General features: G+C 45.9%; 1 protein-coding gene across 1 annotated transcript; it reads left to right on the top strand.

Annotated features, from left to right (window-relative positions):
* Positions 1-2,642: 2,642 nt before the first annotated feature.
* Positions 2,643-23,443, top strand: LOC123409511 (pyrophosphate-energized vacuolar membrane proton pump-like). Its single transcript, XM_045102387.1, has 7 exons — positions 2,643-2,886; positions 3,543-3,760; positions 3,844-4,131; positions 4,265-4,644; positions 4,723-4,809; positions 4,895-5,272; positions 23,188-23,443. Exons 1-7 carry the CDS (start codon positions 2,643-2,645, stop codon positions 23,441-23,443), a joined length of 1,851 nt encoding a protein of 616 aa, XP_044958322.1.
* Positions 23,444-24,492: the final 1,049 nt, after the last annotated feature.

Below are 24,492 nucleotides of genomic sequence, written 5' to 3'. Positions count from 1 at the left end.
TGATGCATGCTCATTCTTCATCTCATGCATCATGTGCTTGTTGCATCTTGAGGTGCTGTTGTTCATTGGATGTTATTCTTATGTAGGGTAGCACCGGGATCATAGAACGAGTACGTGGATTCGGGAGAGTACGTGCAGGACGATCAAGAACCATTCCAAGCTGAGGATATCAGAGGCAAGATGAAATGACCTTGATTCCATCTCTAGACTTGTTATGCTAGCTTGCGTTTCCATGTCATATTGCTCGCTGCCTACCACTGAATTAAATTGCCTCCTGACATGCCATGAAACCAAACACCATCCCTACCTAGCAAAACTTGAATGGCTAAGTAGGCTTTGCTCAGCTACTAATGTTAGCGTTGCTAGATGCAGGTGCTTTGTCTCATGTGACAACATGAGCTTCATATCATTATCTAAATTCTGTTATTTAATTAATCCACCTATACACTTGGTAAATAACGGAAGGCCTAGCCTTTGGCCGGGTGCTTTGTTCCGTTATTGCCGCCATAGTTACCGGCTACCAGTGTTTGATTCCATAATGATCGCTCCTAACACGTTCGGGGTTGTTATGGGGACCCCCTTGATAAATCGCGTAGTGCTAAGGCTTGTCCGGCAGGACCCAACATTGGTGTTAATTTGCTAATCACTTAATAATAATCTACATAGGGAATAGCTACCCCAAGGAATTTAATCAACAACCCGGGCCAGTGCTCCTCATGAGTGTTGGCCCCACCTGAGCGATGTCCGGGGCCCCACTGGTCACCCAGAGGTTTAGCCATCCCGACGTCTAGCTCATCCGTCGTGTCCTGAGACTGAGATACGCGGCTCTTATTAGGGTCGTTGACACGACGGGGGGTCCTGCTAGCCTTGCCTTACCTTAGCGATATATCTTGTGTATAGGAATCCCAGTGAAGCTTTGGTTTCCCCCAGAGTTGAGGTTTTCCTCTAAGGAATCCGACGAGATCACGAGATTCGTGATAGAGGATTACTTTGCGGCCTGTGTACGTTTGTGATGGACTAGTTGGAGCACCCGTGCAGGGTTTAATCTTTCGGAAAGCCGTGCCCGCGGTTATGTGGCAACTTGGAATATTTTGTTAACATCCGGTATTAGATAACTTATACAAAAGCTAATAAAATTTCCAACTGTGTGCGTAACCGTGACTGTCCCCTCGAAGATCTCTCTTCGATCGGGAACACGGTGGGGTTATGAATGACGTAGGTAGGTGTTCAGGATCACTTAGTGATCAAGTATTCACGACCGCTAGTATAGACCACCTTCCTAAATGTTCTACGTAAGTTAGCCACGAAATCAAGCTTAGGATGCTACAACCTTAACCACTTTACCTTATCCTACCTAATAACTTGACTAGTTCTGGCACCAAGGTCTTAGATTGCTGAGTCCCCGTGGCTCACAGATTCCTCCACAATACCAACAGGTTCAGGTACCCCAGAGACAGGTGATCCCGACGGCACGCAGCTGGCGTGGGAGTATGATGAGGAGACAGACCACCTGTACGTGAACTATCCAGAAGATTGAGGCGTGGTTGTGATCGTGGGCTTGCAGGCAGGGTAGCATAGCCTTTCTATGTTTTGTAGTCCGTAGCGGAACTACTTTGGTTGTATGTGTGGTGTACTCTGATATATTTATGAGAAGGCAATTGAACCCCTGATTGTCTATCTTTATTATTATGTATGTGCTGTGTTACCTGTTTGCGAGACGCTTAGATGCGCTACTTTCCAATTCGGGGCCTCTATCCCGAGATCGGAAAGGACCGCATCTTGGTCGTTACACATTGATATTAGTTTACCGTAAGACCATTGTGTCACTTGCTTATGTGGTTAACTTGTGTTCTTTGCTGAAATTCTGGTTATAAGTTAGGCATAGTTGCAACAACAAGATCAAACAGAGTTTGTCAAAGTTTTTCTTTCTCTCTCAGTTTGTCAACTGAGTTGCTTGAGGACAAGCAAGGTTTTAAGCTTGGGAGTTGATACGTCACTACTAGGAAAAGGGCTATAGATGATATAGATACTAATGGCGCACCAGACAAGTAGTGCGCCACTACTATATAGCAGTGGCGCACCATGTGTAGGTGTGCCATTAGTGTGATGGACACTAATGGCGCACCACACACTCGGTGCGCCACTACTATATTTTTTTTTTTGCAAAAGTACTAATGGCGCACCGGAGCAGAGTGCGCCATTACTAGTTTAACTAGTAATGCCGCACCACTCACCCAGTGCGCCACTACTATATATTTGTTTTTTGCAAAACTACTAATGGCGCACCACCAGCTGATGCGCCATTAGTAACCAGGGTTACTAATGGCGCACCCCCTGGGGATGCGCCATTGCTATCACCCCCGCTAAAATCACATGCCAGTCCCCGCGCTCTGTGGAGAGGACCTAGCCACCACTCTCTTCCTGCAGCCTCGTCTCCCTCCAAACCCTAGCCTTGCACGCCGCCGGCCGCGCTGCTCCGCCTCCTCCTGTCCTCCACTTCTTTCCTCCCTTCCTCCCACGATCTGTTTCCTCTCCTTGCCCGCGCCGCCTCCTCCCGCACGGATAAGACCCGTCTGTCCCCCCCATCCCACCCCGCCCGCTGCCGTCCGGTCCGTCATTAGGGTTTCGTTGGCCAGCCAGCCATGGCGATCCTCGGGGAGCTCGGGACGGAGATCCTCATCCCTGTCTGCGGGGTCATCGGCATCGTCTTCGCCGTCGCGCAGTGGTTCATCTTCTCCAAGGTCAAGGTCACCCCCAGCACCGCATCCGCCGCCGCCGGCGCCAAGAACGGCTACGGTGACTACCTCATCGAGGAGGAGGAGGAGGGCCTCAACGACCACAACGTCGTCATCAAGTGCGCCGAGATCCAGACCGCCATCTGTGAAGGTGAGCTCACCCGTCCCCTTCGCCGACAACGGTGGTGGTCCCCCCCTCTCCCTCTCACCCGCTCCCTCCCCCAGATCTGGTTCTCAGCCTCTCAGGCTCGGAAGCTTTGGTCCCCATGATAGCGGGCATCGTTTGGCTTGTGTGGAGAACCAGAGTGCTCTGGTCTTTCTTGCAGAGACCCTTCGCCCGGTTGTCACTGTCGGCATTCTGCTCAATGCAAAACAGATTCCTTGTAATATAATTTCGTCTCGTTTTGATAGAACTTCCAGAAAAACTACTACATTTTTGTATGTCTGGTTTACTGCTAATATAGGGCCTAGCTAGCTAGGGGAAAAATGATGTCACAAACCAGGCACTGAATACTTTTTCGTTGAACATGCCTAAAGTGGACACGAATTCTATTTGAAAGCTAACGATCTTTTGCTATTTTTTGGACAAAACACACTGAATTATTTTACATTTTGTTGTATCCACCAGGGAATCGAGCATACATGCGATGGATCATTTGATCAGACTATATAATGAGTGGGAAATGCAGCTACTCGTGCTCCTTAGCTTCACACTTCAGTTGTTCCTCTTCTTTGCTTGCAGTCTCCGGCGGTGTAGCGGCAACAGGCTCCTACGGCTCTCCCTTTGGGCTGCTTACTTGGGGGCAGGCCTGGCAGCAGTTTATGCACTCGGCTACCTGTCACGGCATCAGGATAACAACATTGAAAGTCTAAGAAGAACCGAACAGCTGGCTTTCTTCTGGGCAGCATTTCTCCTCATCCATCTTGGTGGGCAGGACACCATTACTGCTTTCGCCATGGAGGATAACGACTTGTGGTTGAGGCATCTCTTGAATCTGTTGACCCAAATTGCACTAGCTTTATATGTATTCCGGAAGTCCATTGGAAGACACAGCCCTCAAATCTGCTTCGACGATGACATCTCTGTCGTGCCCTGCTACTGCTGCAGGAAGAGGTCAAGCTGTTGGGGACGTGGCTGCAGGGCGACCGTGCCCTCACCTTCTGCCACATCCTAGCCCGCAACACCATCAGGGCCAAGCCAGCCCAACTCGCCTTCGGTACACAGTCAGGGCCAAGCCAGCCCAACTCGCCTTCAGGTTATGGTCTTGGTGGGTCTTCCATGGCTCTATTCGGAAGAGTTGGTGGAGGTATCTACACTAAGGCTGCTGACGTGGGTGCTGACCTTGTTGGCAAAGTTGAGAGGAACATTCCTGAAGATGACCCAAGGAACCCAGCTGTAAGTTCTCTTCTCACTTCTCAGCTTTTGGCTAATAGTTTTAGGCAAATTAGCAGACATTGCTTACAATTTATATTGTGACTATTTTGCTTCATGACATATCCTTTGCTGAACTTGGAACTCTTGTTTGCAGGTGATTTCTGATAACGTCGATGGAAATGTTGGTGATATTGCTGGAATGGGATCAGATCTCTTTGGTTCATATGCAAAGTCTTCCTGCGCTGCTCTTGTTGTTGCTTCCATCTCATCTTTTGGAATCAACCATGATTTCACTGCGATGTGCTACCCACTGCTCGTGAGCTCTGCAGGCATCATTGTTTGCTTGCTCACCACACTCTTTGCAACTGATTTCTTTGAGATTAAGGCTGCAAACGAAATTGAGCCTGCTCTGAAGAAGCAGCTCATCATCTCCACTGCTCTAATGACTGTTGGTGTTGCGGTCATCAGCTGGTTGGCTCTTCCAGCTAAGTTCACCATCTTCAAATTCGGTGCTCAGAAGGAAGTGTCCAATTGGTAATTTTGTGGGTCAATATTTGTTCAATTCTGCAATGTTGTACTTCCTTCTGATTATGCTTTCTTGATTTTTCACAGGGGCCTTTTCTTCTGCGTGGCAGTTGGTCTATGGGATGGTCTGATTATTGGATTTGTGACTGAATACTACACTAGCAACGCCTACAGGTAACTAAAACATTAGTTTCTAGTTATATTATTGTTCATATTTTATGTTATTGTGCCTTATCCCCCAGCTGTTTCCTTGTGGCAGCCCTGTGCAAGATGTTGCCGATTCCTGCAGAACTGGTGCTGCCACCAACGTCATCTTCGGTCTTGCTCTGGGGTACAAGTGTGTTATCATCCCAATTTTCGCTATTGCTGTCAGCATCTACGTCAGCTTGTCCATTGCTGCAATGTACGACATTGCAATGGCTTCTCTTGGCATGCTAAGCACAATGGCAACTGGTCTTGCCATTGATGCTTATGGTCCCATTAGTGATAATGCTGGTGGAATTGCTGAGATGGCTGGCATGAGCCACAGAATCCATGAGAGGACTGATGCTCTTGATGCTGCTGGCGCCACATTTGCCCGGTGGATGGCTGTGGAAAGAAATTCTTCACGCACAAGCATCTGCTGCAGCACTGCGAGGTTCACACCTAAACGACGAAGCAGTTGAAGAAGGCTACAGGAGAGGAGAGGACTCCAAGAGATCATCCGATTCGCGTCGAAGGGTACAATTGTGGCATCGAGGGCTGCTGGATGAGCTTCGACACGAAAAGGGAACTGTCCCTGCATGAGCGTGACTTGTGTGTGTAAGTGCATCTAGTGCCCCTTAGTGATTTTGGTGGTTTGAAGACTTATAGGTTAAGTATCTAATGTGTTTATAAGTGTACACAGGATCTATAAGTCATTGAGGAGTTTGAGATATTTGAAGAATATCGACCCCTAAAAATATATGTCTTCAGTTGAAGAAATTGGTTTGAAGCTGAAGAAATGAATCACGAGGAATCTGCGATGAAATTGATATTCCTCATGAAGATATTGATATTGAGAAGATCGGTGGTTCCTGAAGAAAATCATTTTGAAGAAATTGAAGCGTGAAGATTTACGTTTTCTGTTTTACTTTCTTCGCAGTTGATGAATAGGAACACCGTACTGTTAAAGGGGGTCAAAGTAACACTATGGAATGGATTTCCTCATGATGCTCAACCCAAGCCAAATCCTACCAAAAGCCTCAAGGGAGGAATATGAGTGACATGAGGACTCTCACAGTTGAGGGTCCCGACAGTTTCGATAGCCACGCCAAGTCACTTGTCTTATCCACTCCAACGGTCATATTATTTAAGGGCATTAATGTCAAATCATGTTGGGATGCTCCCAGGCTATAAATAGCCTCCCCCCACAACCACTAGCTGGTTGGCTGCTCCGTTAAAAACTGACACTTGTCATAAGAGCAACCCAAATTCCTCAGAGCCTACGAGAGTAAATCATCAGTGAGGAAATACACCACCCACCGAAACCACAAACCAAACCTAGTGATTGAGCATCACTGAAGAAGTTGTTCCTGTGTGGGACTGAAGCCTTTTACCTTTGAGAACTGTGCATCCTCCAGACGGTTAGGCGTCATGGTCTAGAGCAATCCAGCAGTCAATTGTGGATCGCCGGGTGACCGAGTTTGTGAGGGTTTGGAAGTCTGGCCTGAAGACTTACCACGAGTGTTGGGCGAGGACTGTGTGTCCTTAGCTCAAGGAGAATACGGTAGGGACTGTGTGTCCCGGTACTGGGTGTCCTTTGGTTTCAATACCAAGCCGCTCCAAACCAGATGTACAACTGTCACAGCAGTTGGAACTGGGTCATCAACAACAGTCTTCACCAAGAATCGGGTTCTAATTCCTCAACTCTTTACTTTCTCTGTATTATGTGTTGATGACTTTCACTCTGACTGTTTGAAGAATTTGCTGAAGACTTTCTCCAAATTTCCTCAACCCCAAATTCTTCACAATAGTTAATCATCATCTGTATTCTGCGTGCCTGCTTACTGTGCAATCTGTTTTCATAATCTTCACTCGGTATTACTGCTGTTGTGAACGATTGCACGACTGATCCTTAACTGTTTCCGCTGTAAGTTAGTCATCAGTGAGGAATTTCCTCAAAAGGAATTTCCTCAGTGATGAAATTCTGAAAATCTCCTATTCACCCCCCCTCTAGTCGATATAACGCACTTTCAATTGTTATCAGAGCAAGGTACTCCCTTGTTCTGTGTGATTTTGGTTTAACCACCTAGAGTTTTAGTTATGTCGACTGCAGGCATGTTTAAGGTGACTGCAGCATGTCCTACCTACGAGGGAATGAATTTTCCCTTCTGGAAGAACAAAATGCAAATGCATCTACAAGCTATAGACAATGATCTCTGGTATATTGTGGAAAATGGTGTCCCCATCATTTCTGCTAGTGTCACTGCAGCTGATGTGAAGAAATTCAAGCAACTCGATTCTCAAGCGAAGAACATCATCTGTGGTCATCTCAGCCCTGGCCAGTTTGGAAGAGTAAGTGCCTTAGGCTCTGCAACACTGATCTAGGAGAGACTGTGCAAGGTAAATGAAGGAGTATCAACCCAACGCGACTCTCGTGTTGATATTCTTCGCAATCTCTTCAATCGCTTCAAGAGACATGACAATGAAAGCTGCCAAGACACCTTTGATCGCCTCACTGACATATCAAATGAACTGCAAGCACTGGGAGCTCGAGATATCACTGATCACGAAGTTGTGAACAAACTGCTGAGATCTTTGGATTCTTCATTTGACACTTTAGTTCTGATGATTCAAGAAAGACCAGACTACAAGATGCTAGATCCTGCTGATATCCTCGAAAGGCTAAATACTCATGAATTCCAGCTAGAAGAAAAGAGAGATCTATATGGACAAAGCTATTCCAGACCACGTGCACTGAAGGCAAGAGCAATTTCCTCATCTGAAGAAGAAGACACAGATGGCAGCAGTTGTGACCCTGAAGAATTTGGTCAGGAACTTGCAATGCTTGTGAGGAAATTCCAGAGATTTACACGACGAGGCCAGTTCGGTAAATCATCAAGAAGAGACATGAGGAAATCAGAATCTGCATCTGAGGACTACAAGAAACGGACCTGTCACAAGTGCAAGAAATCAGGTCATTACATTGCTGATTGTCCTCGCTGGGGAAAGGAATCAAAGAAGAAGAAATACAAGGATGACAGTTCTGATGACTCAAAGAAGAAGAAGAAATCTTCAAAATCCTCATCTTCAAAGTCCTCCTCACACAAGAAGACTAGCTTCAGAAAGGCTCGGGCACTTATTGGCAAGGAAATGGATTTCGAGGCAGAATCAGAGGAATGTGATGAAGAAGAAGGCTCTGGAGAAGACTCAGAATCCGGACAGGCTAGTCTTGCACTAGCAACCACTTTCGTCACCAAGTCAATCTTCAATCTTGAAGAAAATGATTGCACCATCCATACTGATGAATATGCTGATGACTTTGCTCCAACCTATTGCTTCATGGCGAAAGGTTCAAAGGTATCAAATAATGCCTCCTCCTCTGATTCAAGTGACTGTGAACATGATGATTACAAAAAACCCAGTTACAGTACACTTGCCATCATTGCCACTAAACAACAAACCGCTCTGGAAAAGCTTCAAAAACTGCTAGACAAAAGTGATGATCTGTTGAATGATGAAATGAATCTTAATCAAATCCTCGCTGATGACATGAAAAATCTTCAGTCTAGATTTGATATTCTTCAGGATCGTTATGATACACTCCTCACTGATCATGAGAAGCTTTCCTACGAATTTCTTCAAAGGAAGCTTGATCTTGAGAAGCTGAGGATGTCTTATAATGATCTTCGTATGGAAAATGATTCATTACTAGCTCAACAGATTAGCGCTAGTCAAGTTGAATTTATTCCTCCATGTCTTAAATGCATTCAACGTGAAACTGCAAATTCCTCACTAGAATCATCAAATGCTACAAATTCTTCAACTGCACCTGATGTGTCTATTTCCTCACTTGAGGAAAACACAAATGTCACTGATGAAAATGCAGGGTTGAAGGAATTGTACGTGACAGGCATGTACAAAAGCCTCAAAGGACATCAAATCCTTTGTGATGTGCTCAAAAAGCAGATCTTGAACAGGAACCCGAGGAAAGAAGGAATTACCTTTGAGAGGAAATTGAATGCTGATGGATCTTATTGGAAACCTAAGCAGTATCCCAAAACCTCATGGGTTGCTGCTACTGGGCCTCCTTTTGATCCATCTAATCTAACTGGCTTCTCATGTGAATTATCCTATTCCTCGGATGAGTCATTTGATTCCAACTATAAACTGTTCAAAAATCAATCTGGTGAAGTATTTGCTCGATATGTTGGAACTAACTGCAGGAATGGCCCTCCTCTGAGGAAAATCTGGGTTCCCAAAAGCTGTCTTGAAAATCTTCAAGTGAATGTCCTCATGACATCACCTCTGAAGAATCTGAACCCCAGATCAAATTCCTCAGGAGGACCAAAGTCTTCAAGAGGATCAAAATCCTGAACTGGTCAAAACTATGCTCGTACCCGTGCTTATGCATCTAACATGCAGGGAAACTACAAGGAATATGATTATGAGCGCTACTCCTCAAATCATTTTGTTCATAAATCATCAAACCAGTTCTCTGCATACTCATATGAGTACTTTAACCCCCCTACTGTCAACAGAAGTGCATTAGCTTCAATGCCACCTTTCTCATATGGTGCTCGCAGGATGATGAACGCTTTGCCACCCCTTCAGATGTGGGTGGTGAAGAAATCAAACTAATCACTTCTGCAGGACAGGTCTCCAGATGAAAATCATCATTTGAAGAATTTGCTGGAGACCTGAGGAAATGCTTGATAGGACGCAAGCTAACGATTGATGAAATAGAAATATTTCACACGTCCTTATATTTCTGTTATGATGACATCACTGAACTGATGAAATTAGTATCATATTCTTCAAATCTGAAGCATATGAGATGGTAAGCTGTACTAATTCATCTGCAGGATGACAAACCCAAAAATACTGAGTGGGTTCTCGATAGTGGCTGCACACATCACATGACTGGTGATAAAAGCCTACTGATGAATATGCCACTAACTCCGTCACCTCTCAAGCAAATCACATATGCTGATAAAGGTAAAAGCAAGGTATTGGGACTTGGCAAAGTAGCTATTTCCAAGGATAGGCATATGGACAAAGTGATGCTTGTTGAATCCCTTGGTTTTAACCTCATGTCAGTCTTGATGCTTTGTGATCTTGATATGATTGTTATCTTTGGTAGATATAGATGTGTAGTCATCTTGGAATCTGACAGATCCAAAGTCTTTGAAGGTGTAAGAAGAGGGGATTTGTACATTGTTGACTTCTCTACAGGTCCTCAACCAGCCACTTGCTTACTAGCAAAAACCTCAGAAGGATGGATGTGGCACCGAAGACTAGGTCATGCAGGCATGAGGAATTTGCACACACTTGCAAAGAAGAAGCATGTCATTGGCATCGAATCAGTCAAATTCCTCAAGGATCATCTCTGCGGTGCTTGTGAATCTGGGAAAATGACCAGATCCAAGCATCCCTCCAAAACCATCATGACCACTACACGTCCATTTGAATTGCTTCATATGGACTTATTTGGACCTACTCACTATGCAACACTAACCAATGCAGCATCTCTATATGGCTTTGTCATAGTTGATGATTATTCCAGATACACTTGGGTGCATATTATAGTGTATAAAACTGAAGTGCAGGAAATCTTCAAACGATTTTCTTCAAGGGCCTCGACGAACTTCGGCATCAAGATCAAACATATCAGGAGTGACAATGGAACCGAGTTCAAAAACACTGGTCTTGATGATTATCTTGATGAACTTGGTATTACTCACGAATTGTCTGCTCCTTATACTCCTCAGCAGAATGGTGTCGTCGAAAGAAAGAACAGGACTCTTGTTGAAATGGCAAGAACTATGCTTGAAGAATATCAGACTCCTCGTCGCTTCTGGCCTGAAGCAATCAACATTGCATGCCATATCATCAACAGGGTATATCTTCACAAATTCCTCAAGAAAACCTCATATGAACTCCTCACTGACAAGAAACCCAATGTAAGTTATTTCAAAGTCTTCGGTGCAAAATGCTGGATTAGAGATCCTCATCATAGCTCAAAATTTGCACCTAAGGCACATGAAGGTTTTATGCTCGGTTATGGAAAGAACTCGCACACCTACAGAGTCTTCAACAACTATCACAACAAAGTTGTTGAGACTGTAGATGTGCGGTTCGATGAAACTAATGGCTCGCAAAGAGAGCAATTGCCTTCTGATCCAGATAAGCTGTCTCCTGAGGAAGCAATAAAGCTTAAGCCTACCGAAGACATTGTCCCCACTGAGGAAATTGGTGAAGAAACGATCCCCATCGCTGATGAAAGCCAAGAAGATCCTCCTGAGGAAATTGCAATAGCACCACTTCCTCAGCCCAGACAAAATCCTCAACCAGCTCATCCGAGGATTGCAAATGAAGTAGAACTTGACAAAATCCTCAACGACATCAACGCGCCAGGTCCTCTCACTCGCTCAAAAGCTTCACACTTAGTTAACTTTTGTGGGCATTTTTCTTTTGTATCCATCTCAGAACCCTCAAAGGTAGCTGAGGCTTTTCTGGAACCGGAGTGGATCCAAGCCATGCAAGACGAACTTCTTTAATTCAAGCTGAATGACGTATGGGAGCTCGTCAACGACCAGATCCTCGCAAGCATAACATCATCGGCACCAAGTGGATTTTCCGAAACAAGCAAGATTAGGACGGTCAAGTGGTGAGGAACAAGGCACGACTTGTAGCCCAAGGCTACACCCAGGTTGAAGGAATAGATTTCGATGAAACTTTTGCAACTGTTGCTAGACTTGAAGCTATTCGAATTCTACTTGCTTATGCTAATCATCATAACATCATCTTATATCAAATGGATGTGAAAAGTGCATTCCTCAATGGTAAGCTTGAGGAAGAAGTATACGTTGCTCAGCCCCCAGGTTTTGAGGATTCAAAGAATCCAGACAAAGTCTTCAGACTCAAAAAGGCTCTGTATGGCCTCAAGCAAGCCCCTCGGGCATGGTGTGATACATTGAAGGAATTCCTCATGAAGAAAGGCTTCAAACCTGGTTCACTCGATCCAACTCTTTTCACAAAATCTTATGATAATGAGCTGTTTGTATGTCAAATATATGTTGATGACATCATATTTGGTTGTACTGACAAAAGATACAGTGATGAATTTGCCTATATGATGAGTGAAGAATATCAGATGTCCATGATGGGGGAGCTGAAATTCTTCTTAGGTCTTCAAATTTGTCAACAAAACAATGGAATCTTCATATCACAGGAGAAATACCTCAAGGATGTTCTGAGGAAATTTGACATGCATGAATGCAAAGGTGCCAAGACTCCAGTGCCTACCAACGGTCACCTCGGCACTGATGAAAATGGTAAAGATTTCGATCAGCAGGTATACCGTTCTATGATTGGCTCTTTATTGTATCTATGTGCATCTAGGCCAGATATAATGCTTAGTGTTTGCATGTGTGCACGTTTTCAAGCAAAACCGAAGGAATCACACCATAAGGTTGTGAAACATATTCTTCGATACTTAGCTCACACACCAACACTAGGATTGTGGTATCCCAAGGGCTCCAATCTTCATCTGGTAGGGTATTCTGATTCAGACTATGCTGGTGACCGTGTGGATCGCAAGTCAACATCTGGCACATGCCATTTCCTCGGAAGATCACTAGTTTGCTGGTCCTCAAAGAAGCAGAACTGCGTATCACTCTCCACTGCCGAAGCTGAGTACATTGTTGCTGGTTCTTGTTGTGCTCAATTACTATGGATGAAGCAAACCCTCAAGGACTACGGCATCAACATGAAGAATGTGCCTCTCTACTGTGACAATGAGAGTGCTATCAAGATTGCATATAACCCAGTACAGCACTCGAAGACCAAGCACATCCAGATTCATCATCATTTTCTTCGGGACCATGTCCTCAAGGGCAATATCCTCATCGACCATGTGAAGACTGATGATCAACTGGATGATATCTTCACTAAGCCCTTGGATGAGAAAAGGTTTTGCAAGTTGCGGTGTGAGCTAAATATCTTAGAGTCTTCAAATATTTTGTAAAAACATGCACACATCCTAACACTTATGCAAAGTTGATGACTTAGATGTGCAACACATGATGAAACGATTTTCTTCAACCAATGAAGAAAGTCACTCTGAATGTGAAGAAATTAACGAAGAAATTGATTCTCAGGGCCCTACGACAATTGTACGCGGCGTCTGTAATCAACATTGTTATATGGTGGGTAACGCCACCGCCCAATGTGAAATTCCTCAAGTTGATTTTCTTCAAATGATCAATTTCCTCACAATGCATTTTTCTTCAAAACAGTTGTTCTTCATTGTGACGATCTATTGCAAAATCTTCAAAAACACTTGATGACTTTCATTTGCCTAGGTAGACTGTGATTTCTAGTCCTCCACAGCATTCACTTATTGCTATTTCTTCAAGTTGATGTCTCTGCTAAGTGAATGTGATCGGACCCTACTTTCCCTCTATGCTATACTTACCGAGTCTATTCAATTCTTCATATGTGTTCTACTTGAAACTTTGTTCAAAATCCTCACTGCATCCTTGTCAGCTGATGATTTGGTAACAAAAATCCTCAAATCCTCAAAAATTGTTTTCTTCAAAGGAACAGTAACTGAACCCCCACTTCCCACGATCGGATAACCACGATCTCCACTATCTCCACCGCATCGTACGGGAGCTACACGTGTCCTGCGGAGACGTAGAGGCAAGGGCTATTCGGTCCGAAACTTTCACGCCAAAGAGTAACTTTCGGGCTATAAATATGTCCTTAACCCCTTCAGTATCTTCTTCGCCTCATCGCTCTCCTGCCATCACACTCTCCATCGAACCCTAGCGCCACCGCTGGTTGTCTTGTCGCCGGCAAGGAAGAGCTTCACTGCCTCAACCTTTTCGCCGCCAGGATCACGCCAGAGTCGGAACATCTACGTCCGCCGTCGCCGTAGACGTCCTCTGCTGCCAAGTTAGGGTGCATTGGACACTTGACCGAAGAGCCTCTCCAACACCACCTTTTGTGTTCTTCGTTCGCACCTTCCAGGGTAAATATATCCCATTTTTACAGCAGATTAGATCTGAAATTTTACCTCTCCCATGTGAAATCTGTTTTTCCTCAAGATACGATGCGCACATGATTCCTCAAACACTATTCATCACCACAATCATTGATGAACTAGCTAAGCATCTAAGATTTTCACGAGATTCCTCAATTGTGCGAATTTCGGATCTGTACAACTCTGGAACCCAAGAACAGTATGCTTAAGAAAATTCCTCAACCACTGGTTATATTCCTCAAACTGTCAAACTTTTTCATTTTCTTCAAGTCTGAGAACGCATATGACCTCTCCAAATTCCTCGCAACTATACTCTGTTCACAGGTACACACATGTCAGCTGATGAATCTCTCGGTTCTCATCACATTAACTCATTTGCAGCGTTTTTGGAAGAAACTCTTCAAGGCTCATCAGAATCCTCAAGAGTTCAAAATCATCAGCAAATTCCTCATCTGAAGAAAATGAAGGAAGAGAGGAAATAGAAGGGAGGAAAGAAACTGGAGCAGAACACAGCTGTTGATATTCCTGATGACATATACATGGACTATTGCACGCCTGATGAAGAACCTGAGACAATGGCTAAAAGAAAGATTAGGCTGCAGAAAATTGAACGCAGATGGGCACAGGAGAGGAAGGAGTACAGGTTTGTGACCCCAAAATATGCGAAGAAATTCGCTTTGAAGCCTCCTGGCAGAAGGGCTCCACTTGAGGATCATCAAGTAGCTCATCCCTCAAGTCTTATGACACTTGATGACTACCCAGATGAAAAAGAAAGGCATCTGGCCAAGCTCAAGAAGCAAGCCGAAACAGCAGTGAAGAAATTTAATGAATCCTCAGCTCCTGCCTCCGGTGCTGCTCATTCCTCAGCAGCAGAAACTTCAGGCTCAGAGATTCCTCAAAAGCAGTCTGCGCCATCAAAACCAAAGGCTCCAAAGCCTCAAGAGAAGTCTGGACAGGCTTCTGTCACAAAACCATCAGCGCCAAAACCCTCAGCTCCAAAACCCTCAGCTCCAAAACCCTCGGTTCCAAAACAGTCAACACCAAAACCATCAACGCCAAAACCCTCAGCACCCATCTCATCTACACCAAAGTCCTCAGCTCCACCTCCAAAACCAGTACAGAAGAAAGTCGTGAAGCCTACGACTGCCAGCTCCAGCTCCTCACTCCCAGCTGCAACTAGCTCGGAGACAAAGTCTTCAACACCCCTTGTGAAGACTTTGGCAACTACTGAACCTGCACCTCTGCCCAGCCCTAGCAAAATCATCGCAGTCCCGTCTGCATCAGAGGGAAGTGATGATTATGATGATGAATCCCTGGAAGCCATCATCAGGAACAAGCAAGAAAGGGTAGCACAAGCATCAGGCAGTGCTATTCCTCTGGCCATGGACCCCAAGGTCCTCCTCGACTTCATCAATGTATGGTATGAAGACCCAAACACACCCATTGATGATTTGAAACTTCCTCCTGGTGTCAGCCACATGGTGGCCACCTTCATAAACGAAGCCAAGTGGAAGGAAGAGAAGGCCAAGTAGGCAAAGATTGCAAAGGCCAGAAAGGAGAAATTCCTCAGGCAAAATCTCCTCAAGCTGACGCCTGAAGCATTGGTGTCAACCCAGGCAGAGCTGCAAGTCTTGACAGACAAGTGTGAGAAACTGTGAGACCGCAAAAGCATCAAACGCAATTTCATCAAGCTAGCCACTAGTGCTGTTGATGACTACAACAAACGTCACCCACCACCAGCACCAACTCCTCAGCCCCTGGTTAAACAGCCAGAAGATGCATCTCCTGATGAGGAGGAAATTCCTCAAGATGAGGAACAACACCAAGAGAGCCGTGCTGATGAGCCGGTCATTGAAGAAATCATCACCGAGACCGCTCCTGATGAAATTGCAACCCCTGATGCAACTGCTCCTGATCCAGCTGCTTCACGAAAGCAGGCTGATGACTCTGTTCCAGCTGGTTCCTCACTACCAGCTGAAGAATCTGTAGAGAAAACACCTTCACCAAAAGCTTCAAAGGTGAAGAAGTTAATCCCGTCTGCATCAGACGAAAAAAAGACAAGAGCTGCTGAGAAGGAAGCGAAGAAGAGAAAAGCTTCCTCAGCAAAAGAAAAGATTGAGGCAAAACGCCTCAAGGAAACTGAAGAATCTGCCCCTCTGGACCCGGTGTCTCTAAATGTTGCACCTTCATATGAAATGGTCGTCATTGGTGACCAAACTACAAGGGCAGATGAGGAAATGAAGGATGCTGCCTCTGAGGAGCATACTGATGAGGAAATCCAGATTGATGACACTCCTCAACCTCATATTCCTCACACAGTGACTACTCAAGCTTCAACTGCAGCAGCTGATGAACCTGCTTCTGCCACAAAGTCAGCTGATGAAAACCAAGCTGAAGAAAATGTCCAGTTTGAGCAGGCTCCTCCCACTGAACAGGCTGACCAAACTCCTCAAGCTGAGAAGGAAGAAGAAATTCCTCAGCCTGAAGCTCAGCCAGAGCACGAAATACCAGCTGATGAAATTCCTCAACCTGAGGAAACTGCTGAAGAAAATGTTCCCGCCCCTGACAATGACTTCATTGTGCTCAACCCCGAGACTGCCATGGTTGTTTCCCCTCCCATTCCTCAGCACAATATCAAGCCAGTTCAGCGCCAGCCATTCTCGAAACGGCCAAAGTTTTAGAAAGAAAATTTCTTTGAGGAACACATGTATTTCATCGGCGAGAATCCCTATGACAAGCCTCAAATGAGGCATCTGAAGTTTTGGACAAGGACTCGGATGAACTACTATGCTTCTGTGCTCTGTGGACGCAACAAGATATTCCAGCACAGGCACATTCCTCATGATGAACTTGAAGAAATTCCCTGCATGGAACCAGTCCTGAGTGTACTCCATGATGCAGGTTTGCTCCCTATGTGCTCAGACATATCAGATTGGAATAGTGAGCTTATTCTTCAGTTCTATGCAACTCTGCACATCTCGGGCAATGCTGATGACATCAACACTTGGGTGTTCGACTGGATGACCCAAAACACTCACTACAAGGCTCCAGCGTCTGAACTCCTCAGAGAACTGCCCGTACCAATTCCTTCAGACGGGGCAGTGAAGATTTATGGTGAGCGTGAGCTGCCAAATGGAATGATGGAAGTCCTCATGAAGCCTTTGGCTGCAGGAAAACCCTCAAGAACCACATTCCTCGTCCATGAGCTCAAGTACACACCCCGGTTTGTCTACCGCATTCTCTGCAGTGTGCTCGCGCCAATCAAAGGCCATGACGATGAAGAAGATGTTGTCGGCCTCATGAAGAATATCCTCTTCAACATCATTCACGGTATCCCCATGAATATCCATGATTTCTTCTTGAGGACTTTGGCTGACAATGCAATGTGCCCCTATGATCACAAAATTTATGCACCGTGGATCATGAGATTCCTCAGGACTAGGACAGGCATCAACTTTCACGCAGATTTCCAGAACCATGTTGGTTATATGCCTCCTATCCGGGTCAACAAGATGACTTTCGAGCCCATTGAGGGAAAAGGAAAGTCTGTGATTGATGAAGGCAACAGGCCCCTTGATGGCCAGTTCAAAGAACCAGATGCATATTCCTCATGGGACGATACTGAGACTCGTCCACCCAGCCCTGTTCCTCCTCGCGTGCTAAACACCAGAGAGCTTCTTCTCAGTCTTCATCAGAAGGTAGATCACAACCACAAATGGGTCAAACGCCAGTTTGGTGCCATTGTGAAAACCCTCACTGAGACCCAGAACTCTGTGAAACTTAATCATCACTATCTGCATGAGGTTTTCGATCGCACCTGGGCCACTCTTGCACATTTGAAGACCCAGACTGAGCTTGAAGAAATGAACTTTGAGCAAGACTTTGAGTGGTCGTGGCCTCCCAAGAAGAAGTTCAGGCCCATTCCAGTGCCAGATCTTGAAGACAGCTCCTTCTCGTCATTCCGCACCGCCGAATCTGATGAGGTACAACTCGACACTGCAACAGGCCCAAGGAAGAAGACTACACCCAAGAAGCGTCAAGGATCTTCATCAACCGCCAAGAAATGAAGTCTTCATGGGCGTTAGTCCTCAGTTTGTCCCTTTTTGTCACTTGATGACAAAGGGGGAGAAACTTGAGAGTTAGTCTTCAAACGGGATTTATTTTTGGGGCTTATGAACTATATCTAAGTTACAAACTCTTGGCTCTTCTGAAGCTTTTATGTAATGAGTTGTAACTTAAGCCCGATGGTACTCTGACGCCTTTTGAACGTTTTTCTTCGCATGCTTATTCCTCAAGTTTTAATGCAAGCATTCTGGAATTCGTAAGATACCATTTGCCATCATGCATCTTCATTTTCTTCATATAATATGTTATATGTATGCATGATTTACAAGATTCAGGGGGAGATCTCCATGATATAAATCATCAATGTGCATATGCTATAATAGCAAAATCCTCAAGGTATGCACATCTTCAGGGGGAGTCTCTGTGAATCTTGTCTTCAAATTCCTCAATTGAGTATTTACACTGCACATTTTTATTCCCTGCTGAAGACTTAACCTAATTGTCATCAACCACCAAAAAGGGGGAGAGTGTAAGTGCATCTAGTGCCCCTTAGTGATTTTGGTGGTTTGAAGACTTATAGGTTAAGTATCTAATGTGTTTATAAGTGTACACAGGATCTATAAGTCATTGAGGAGTTTGAGATATTTGAAGAATATCGACCCCTAAAAATATATGTCTTCAGTTGAAGAAATTGGTCTGAAGCTGAAGAATGAATCACGAGGAATCTGTGATGAAATTGATATTCCTCATGAAGATATTGATATTGAGAAGATCGGTGGTTCCTGAAGAAAATCATTTTGAAGAAATTGAAGCGTGAAGATTTACGTTTTCTGTTTTACTTTCTTCGCAGTTGATGAATAGGAACACCGTACTGTTAAAGGGGGTCAAAGTAACACTATGGAATGGATTTCCTCATGACGCTCAACCCAAGCCGAATCCTACCAAAAGCCTCAAGTGAGGAATATGAGTGACATGAGGACTCTCACAGTTGAGGGTCCCGACCGTTTCGATAGCCACGCCAAGTCACTGGTCTTATCCACTCCAACGGTCATATTATTTAAGGGCATTAATGTCAAATCATGTCGGGATGCTCCCAGGCTATAAATAGCCGCCCCCCACAACCACTAGCTGGTTGGCTGCTCCGTTAAAAACTGACACTTGTCATAAGAGCAACCCAAATTCCTCAGAGCCTACGAGAGTAAATCATCAGTGAGGAAATACACCACCCACCGAAGCCACAAACCAAACCTAGTGATTGAGCATCACTGAAGAAGTTGTTCCTGTGTGGGACTGAAGCCTTTTACCTTTGAGGACTGTGCATCCTCCAGACGGTTAGGTGTCATGGTCTAGAGCAATCCAGCAGTCAATTGTGGATCGCCGGGTGACCGAGTTTGTGAGGGTTTGGAAGTCTGGCCTGAAGACTTACCACGAGTGTTGGGCGAGGACTGTGTGTCCTTAGCTCAAGAGAATACGATAGGGACTGTGTGTCCCGAGACTGGGTGTCCTTTGGTTTCAATACCAAGCCGCTCCAAACCAGATGTACAACTGTCACAGCAGTTGGAACTGGGTCATCAACAACAGTCTTCACCAAGAATCGGGTTCTAATTCCTCAACTCTTTACTTTCTCTGTATTATGTGTTGATGACTTTCACTGTGACTGTTTGAAGAATTTGCTGAAGACTTTCTCCGAATTTCCTCAACCCCAAATTCTTCACAATAGTTAATCATCATCTGTATTCTGCGTGCCTGCTTACTGTGCAATCTGTTTTCATAATCTTCACTCGGTAATACTGCTGTTGTGAACGATTGCACGATTGATCCTTAACTGTTTCCGCTGTAAGTTAGTCATCAGTGAGGAATTTCCTCAAAAGGAATTTCCTCAGTGATGAAATTCTTAAAATCTCCTATTCACCCCCCTCTAGTCGACATAACGCACTTTCAGTGTGTTCTAGATGATTGTTAAGATGGTCAAAACTATGCTTCCTCTAGGTTAATTTGTTTGTCAACTTGCGTTCAATGTATGTGCATGTTTATAAACATATTTTCATTGTGGTGTAATATGTGTTTATCTTGAACCTTCTTGTGGGTGTGAGGATAATAATTGAATATTTTTAGAGCTGGTAGTATAACCTGTGGCACACCTGGGAGGCATACTAATGGCACACCTGGGAGGCCTACTAATGGCGCACTTGGGAGTCATACTAATGGCGCACCTGGAAGGCATACTAATGGCACACCTGAGAGGCATACTAATGGCGCACCTGGGAGGCATACTAATGGCGCACCATGAGCTATACTAATGGTGCACTACCTGATGCGCCATTAGTATATCAGATACTAATGGCGCACCTATGGTGCGCCATTAGTAAAAAATTCTAATGGCGTGATGCTACTGGCGCACCTATAGTGCGCCATTAGTAGCCAAAACAGGTGCGCCACTAGCAGGCCTTTTCCTAGTAGTGCGTCTCCATCGTATCTACTTTTCCAAACTCTTTTGCCCTTGTTTTGGACTCTAATTTGCATGATTTGAATGGAACTAACCTGAATTGACGCTGTTTTCAGCAGAATTGCCTTGGTGTTGATTTTGTGCAGAAATGAAAGTTCTCCAAACGTCCTGAAAATTTACGGGGAGCATTTTTGGAAAATATGAAAAAAAAACTGCGCCAAGATCCACCTCAGGGGGTGGGCCAGTGGGCCACAAGCCCTACCTCCGCCACCCCCTGGTGGCGGTGGGCAAGCTTGTGGGGCCCACACGGCTCTGTCGCCCCCAACCTTAGCTCTATAAGTTCACTTTCGTCCTAGAAAAAAAAGATTTTGTCGCGTTTGCGATACGGAGGCGCCGCCACAACCTGTTCTTCATCTGGAGGGCAGATCTAGAGTCCGTTTTGGGCTCCGAAGAGGGGAAATCGTCGCCATCGTCATCCTCAACCTTCTTCCCTCTCCAATTCCATGAAGCGCTTCGTCGTTCATGAGTAATCTATTCGTAGGCTCGTTGGGCGGTGATGAGTAGGATGAGATCTATCATGTAATCGAGTTAGTTTTGACGAGGATTGAACCCTAGTATCCACTATGTTCTGAGATTGATGTTGCTACTACTTTGCCATGCTTAATGCTTGTCACTATGGCCCGAGTGCCATGATTTAAGATCTGAAATTATTATGTTGTCACCAATATATGTATGTTTTAGATCCGATCTTGCAAGTTGTAGTTACCTACTATGTGTTATGATCCAGCAACCCCGGAGTGACAATAACCGGAACCACTCCCGGTGATGACCATAGTTTGAGGAGTTCATGTGTTCACCAAGTGCTAATGCATTGGTCCGGTTCTTTATTAAAAGGAGAACCTTAATATCCCGTAGTTTCCTTTTGGACCCTGCTGCCACGGGAGGGATGGACAATAGATGTCATGCAAGTTCTTTTCCCTAAGCACGTATAACGACACACGGAATGCATGCCTACATCACATTGACGAACGGGATCTAGCCACATATCTCTCCGTGTTATAACTGTTGCATGATGAATATCATCCAAACAAATCACCGACCCATTGCCTACGAGTTTGTCCTACTGCTGCTGTTACTACTGTTGTTGTTGCTGTTACTTGTCTTGCTCTGCTGCTATTACTTGTCTTGCTCTGTTACTACTGTTGCTACTACTGTCGCTTGCTACTGTTGCTACTTGCTACTGTTGTCACTACTATTGTTCCTTGCCACTGCTATTACTCATTACATTGTGCTACCTGCTACAATCTTGATCGATGGTCGTTGACGGGAACTGACAATTTCCGTCAACGAGGCAACTTGGCGCCATTGATACAATCGTTAGAAATAGTCTGCCGTGTCAACAGATCGTTTCTGACACCGTTGTTATCATACTACTTTGCTGTTACTACTTTGCTTGCAGATAGTAATCTTTGAGGTGTGGTTGAATCTGACAAATTCAGCTGCTAATACTTGAGAGTCTTCTCTCACCTCCCGTCGTGCGAACCAACAAATTTGGGTTGAATACTCTATCCTTGAAAACTGCTGCGAACCCACGCGCTGGTGGGCTGTCAACAACATTCTTCTAGTTTCATTGCTCGGGAGTGCTAGTAGCATTCTTTTGGTGCCGTTGCAAGGGAAGGTTTGTTGTCACAGAATCATCATTCGTCTAGCTATTGCGAGAGAGTGCCAGTCAACGGCCATCTTCATTAATTATTCAACATAGATCTAATAAGAACATACACCAAACCATCCGAAGTCAGCACTCACACCTAGGAAACTCGAGACTGTGGAGTGCTATCACTCCCCATATCTAAAACCGGTGCCATCACCGATCCATCCACATAACGTATCGGAACCAACAACCGGTGCAGCAGACCTAAAGCGTACATCACATGCACACGTTTTAGACGCCGCCATCATCATCAGGCCGCTGACCCATCTTCAGGAGAGAGATCTGTATCATCCTTGCCAGTCCGTCCATCCGTTGACACCACCACGGCTCGTTAGTCCAGACGCGAAGATTCTGAAAGATCTGTCGTGCGTAGCACCCGCTGACCAGGCATGACACAGCGTAGCACCTGTCGGCCAGGCATGACTTGACATCTCCACCGAAAGCTCCGTGCAAGATGATCGATGCCACCACGGCGCCAAATAGTGCCACCGCCCTGCCCTCATTCGTCCAGACACGAAGATTCTGGAAGAACTGTCGTGCGTAGCACCAACCAACCAGTCATGACTCAACGTAGCACCTGTCGACCAGGCATGACTTGACGGTTCCACCAAATATTTGGGCCAGACGAAGCCGCTCCATCTCTTGCCTCTGTCATTCAATGTTGCTCCACAAACGATGTTCCCAAGAGAGAAACGACACCTTCTGATCTGGAAAGTCAAATCTTAGGGTTTCCACCGAAGCAGTGCCCACCACTAGCAACCGTCCAGGACCCACATAGTGCCCACCACCACTCAGCCCTCAAGGCGACACCTTCAAGAAGGTCACGACGTTAAGGATGCCGCCGCCGCCCACCGGTGTTAGGGTTTTCACCCGAGAGGCACTGAGGTAGGAAGTGAGCAGACGTAGACCGACATCTCCAAGAGGAACAACGGCGCCCTTGAGCGTCGTCGTCGGCGCGGCCGGCCAGGGCCGACCAACGGGTTTCCCTTTATCTGAATCTCATCCACCAGCTTCATCCGCACCCACGCCGGCAACGTCAGGAAACCACGGGAGAGAAGCACGCCGCGGGTATCTGGATCAATGAAGATCCAATCTGAACAGTGACGAGTACCACCACCCTGCGCTGGCCGACGGCGTCCGGGCGCCGGATCCAGAAGGATCTGTCCCGAACTCAACGACGCACGCGACCACCATGTCTTGCCCCTCCCGCCGCCGCCACACCGCGCCGCAAGAACGAACCCCAGCCCTCGACGCGCTCCGCACGCCGCCGCGAGGATCCACATGCCCCGCCGCCGCACAGCACGCTAGTCCGTCGCCTTCTCACGATCGGCTGTCCCGCGCCAACCATGTTGCGTGAAGGGGAGAGGATCGCCGCCACCGCCCCTGCCGGCCAGGCTTCGCCCGGCGGCGCTGCTGACGGCGGCAAGGATGAAGGAGGAGCGAGGGGCTAGGACTGGCGGCGGCGGCTAGGGTTACCCCTGGTCCCCCACGGGGGGGACAGGAGGGGGCGACGGAGGGGGTTACGGGGGGCGACGGGCGTACATATAACATATTTAAATAATAAATATCGTAGGTTACACAATATTACAAACTCATTGATACCAATGCAGTTTACAAACTGAAATCCATCCTCTTAGTATTATAAGATGTTTATTCCACAAGCATAACAGACACACGAACAATATATAGCAGGTCCAATGAACTGACCAAGCTGCTCCTGTGTTCAGACAAACACACTCCCAAGCCACACGAGGCAGTCACACAACTGCTGCTTAGTCAAGCACTCAAGGTGCACACGCATATAGCTAAGATGTTGCAAGCAGGCACACACATAGCAAGCCACACTTGGGCACACACGTCGGTGTGAGCAGCCAAGAACCATGCATGCTGCTTCTTATTTGAAAGCCACAATGCTAGGTGCGAGCCACCACAAGCTCACACCTGACAGACAGAAGAACACAAAGCAGCAGTGGGAGCCGATCGATCGATGACCGACACCACCTGCAAATCTCTTTCAAGCAACCCGGGAAGCACACAACAAACCAAACACATGCAGCAGAGAACAGGACCTGCAGGATCGGACGTCCATCTGGTCTCCCATTAAGGATGGAAGAACCACATCGGTGAAGCGTGGCGCAAGGATCACCTACACAATGTAAGTGGCAGAGTGCAGAAAAAAAAAGAGTGAATAACAAAGCTGACATCGAGTATGATGTTGACAGTTCAGCAAAAATGGATTTGCTACATGTGTAAGTGAGAGTACCTGAGCACGGAGACCCTGGGCAGTTTCTTCTTGTAGTAGCGTGAGTGCAGCGGCGCCTCGAAGTGGTCGGGGCACACCTCCCCGTCCCACTCAAGCACGGCCCAGACGTCTTTCTCGATCTCGGCGGTTGGCTTCTTCATGTC

The sequence above is a fragment of the Hordeum vulgare genome, chromosome 7H (genome assembly GCF_904849725.1).
Source record: "Hordeum vulgare subsp. vulgare chromosome 7H, MorexV3_pseudomolecules_assembly, whole genome shotgun sequence".
Taxonomy (NCBI): Eukaryota; Viridiplantae; Streptophyta; class Magnoliopsida; order Poales; family Poaceae; genus Hordeum; species Hordeum vulgare.
This window is presented reverse-complemented; position numbering and strand designations above follow the sequence as displayed.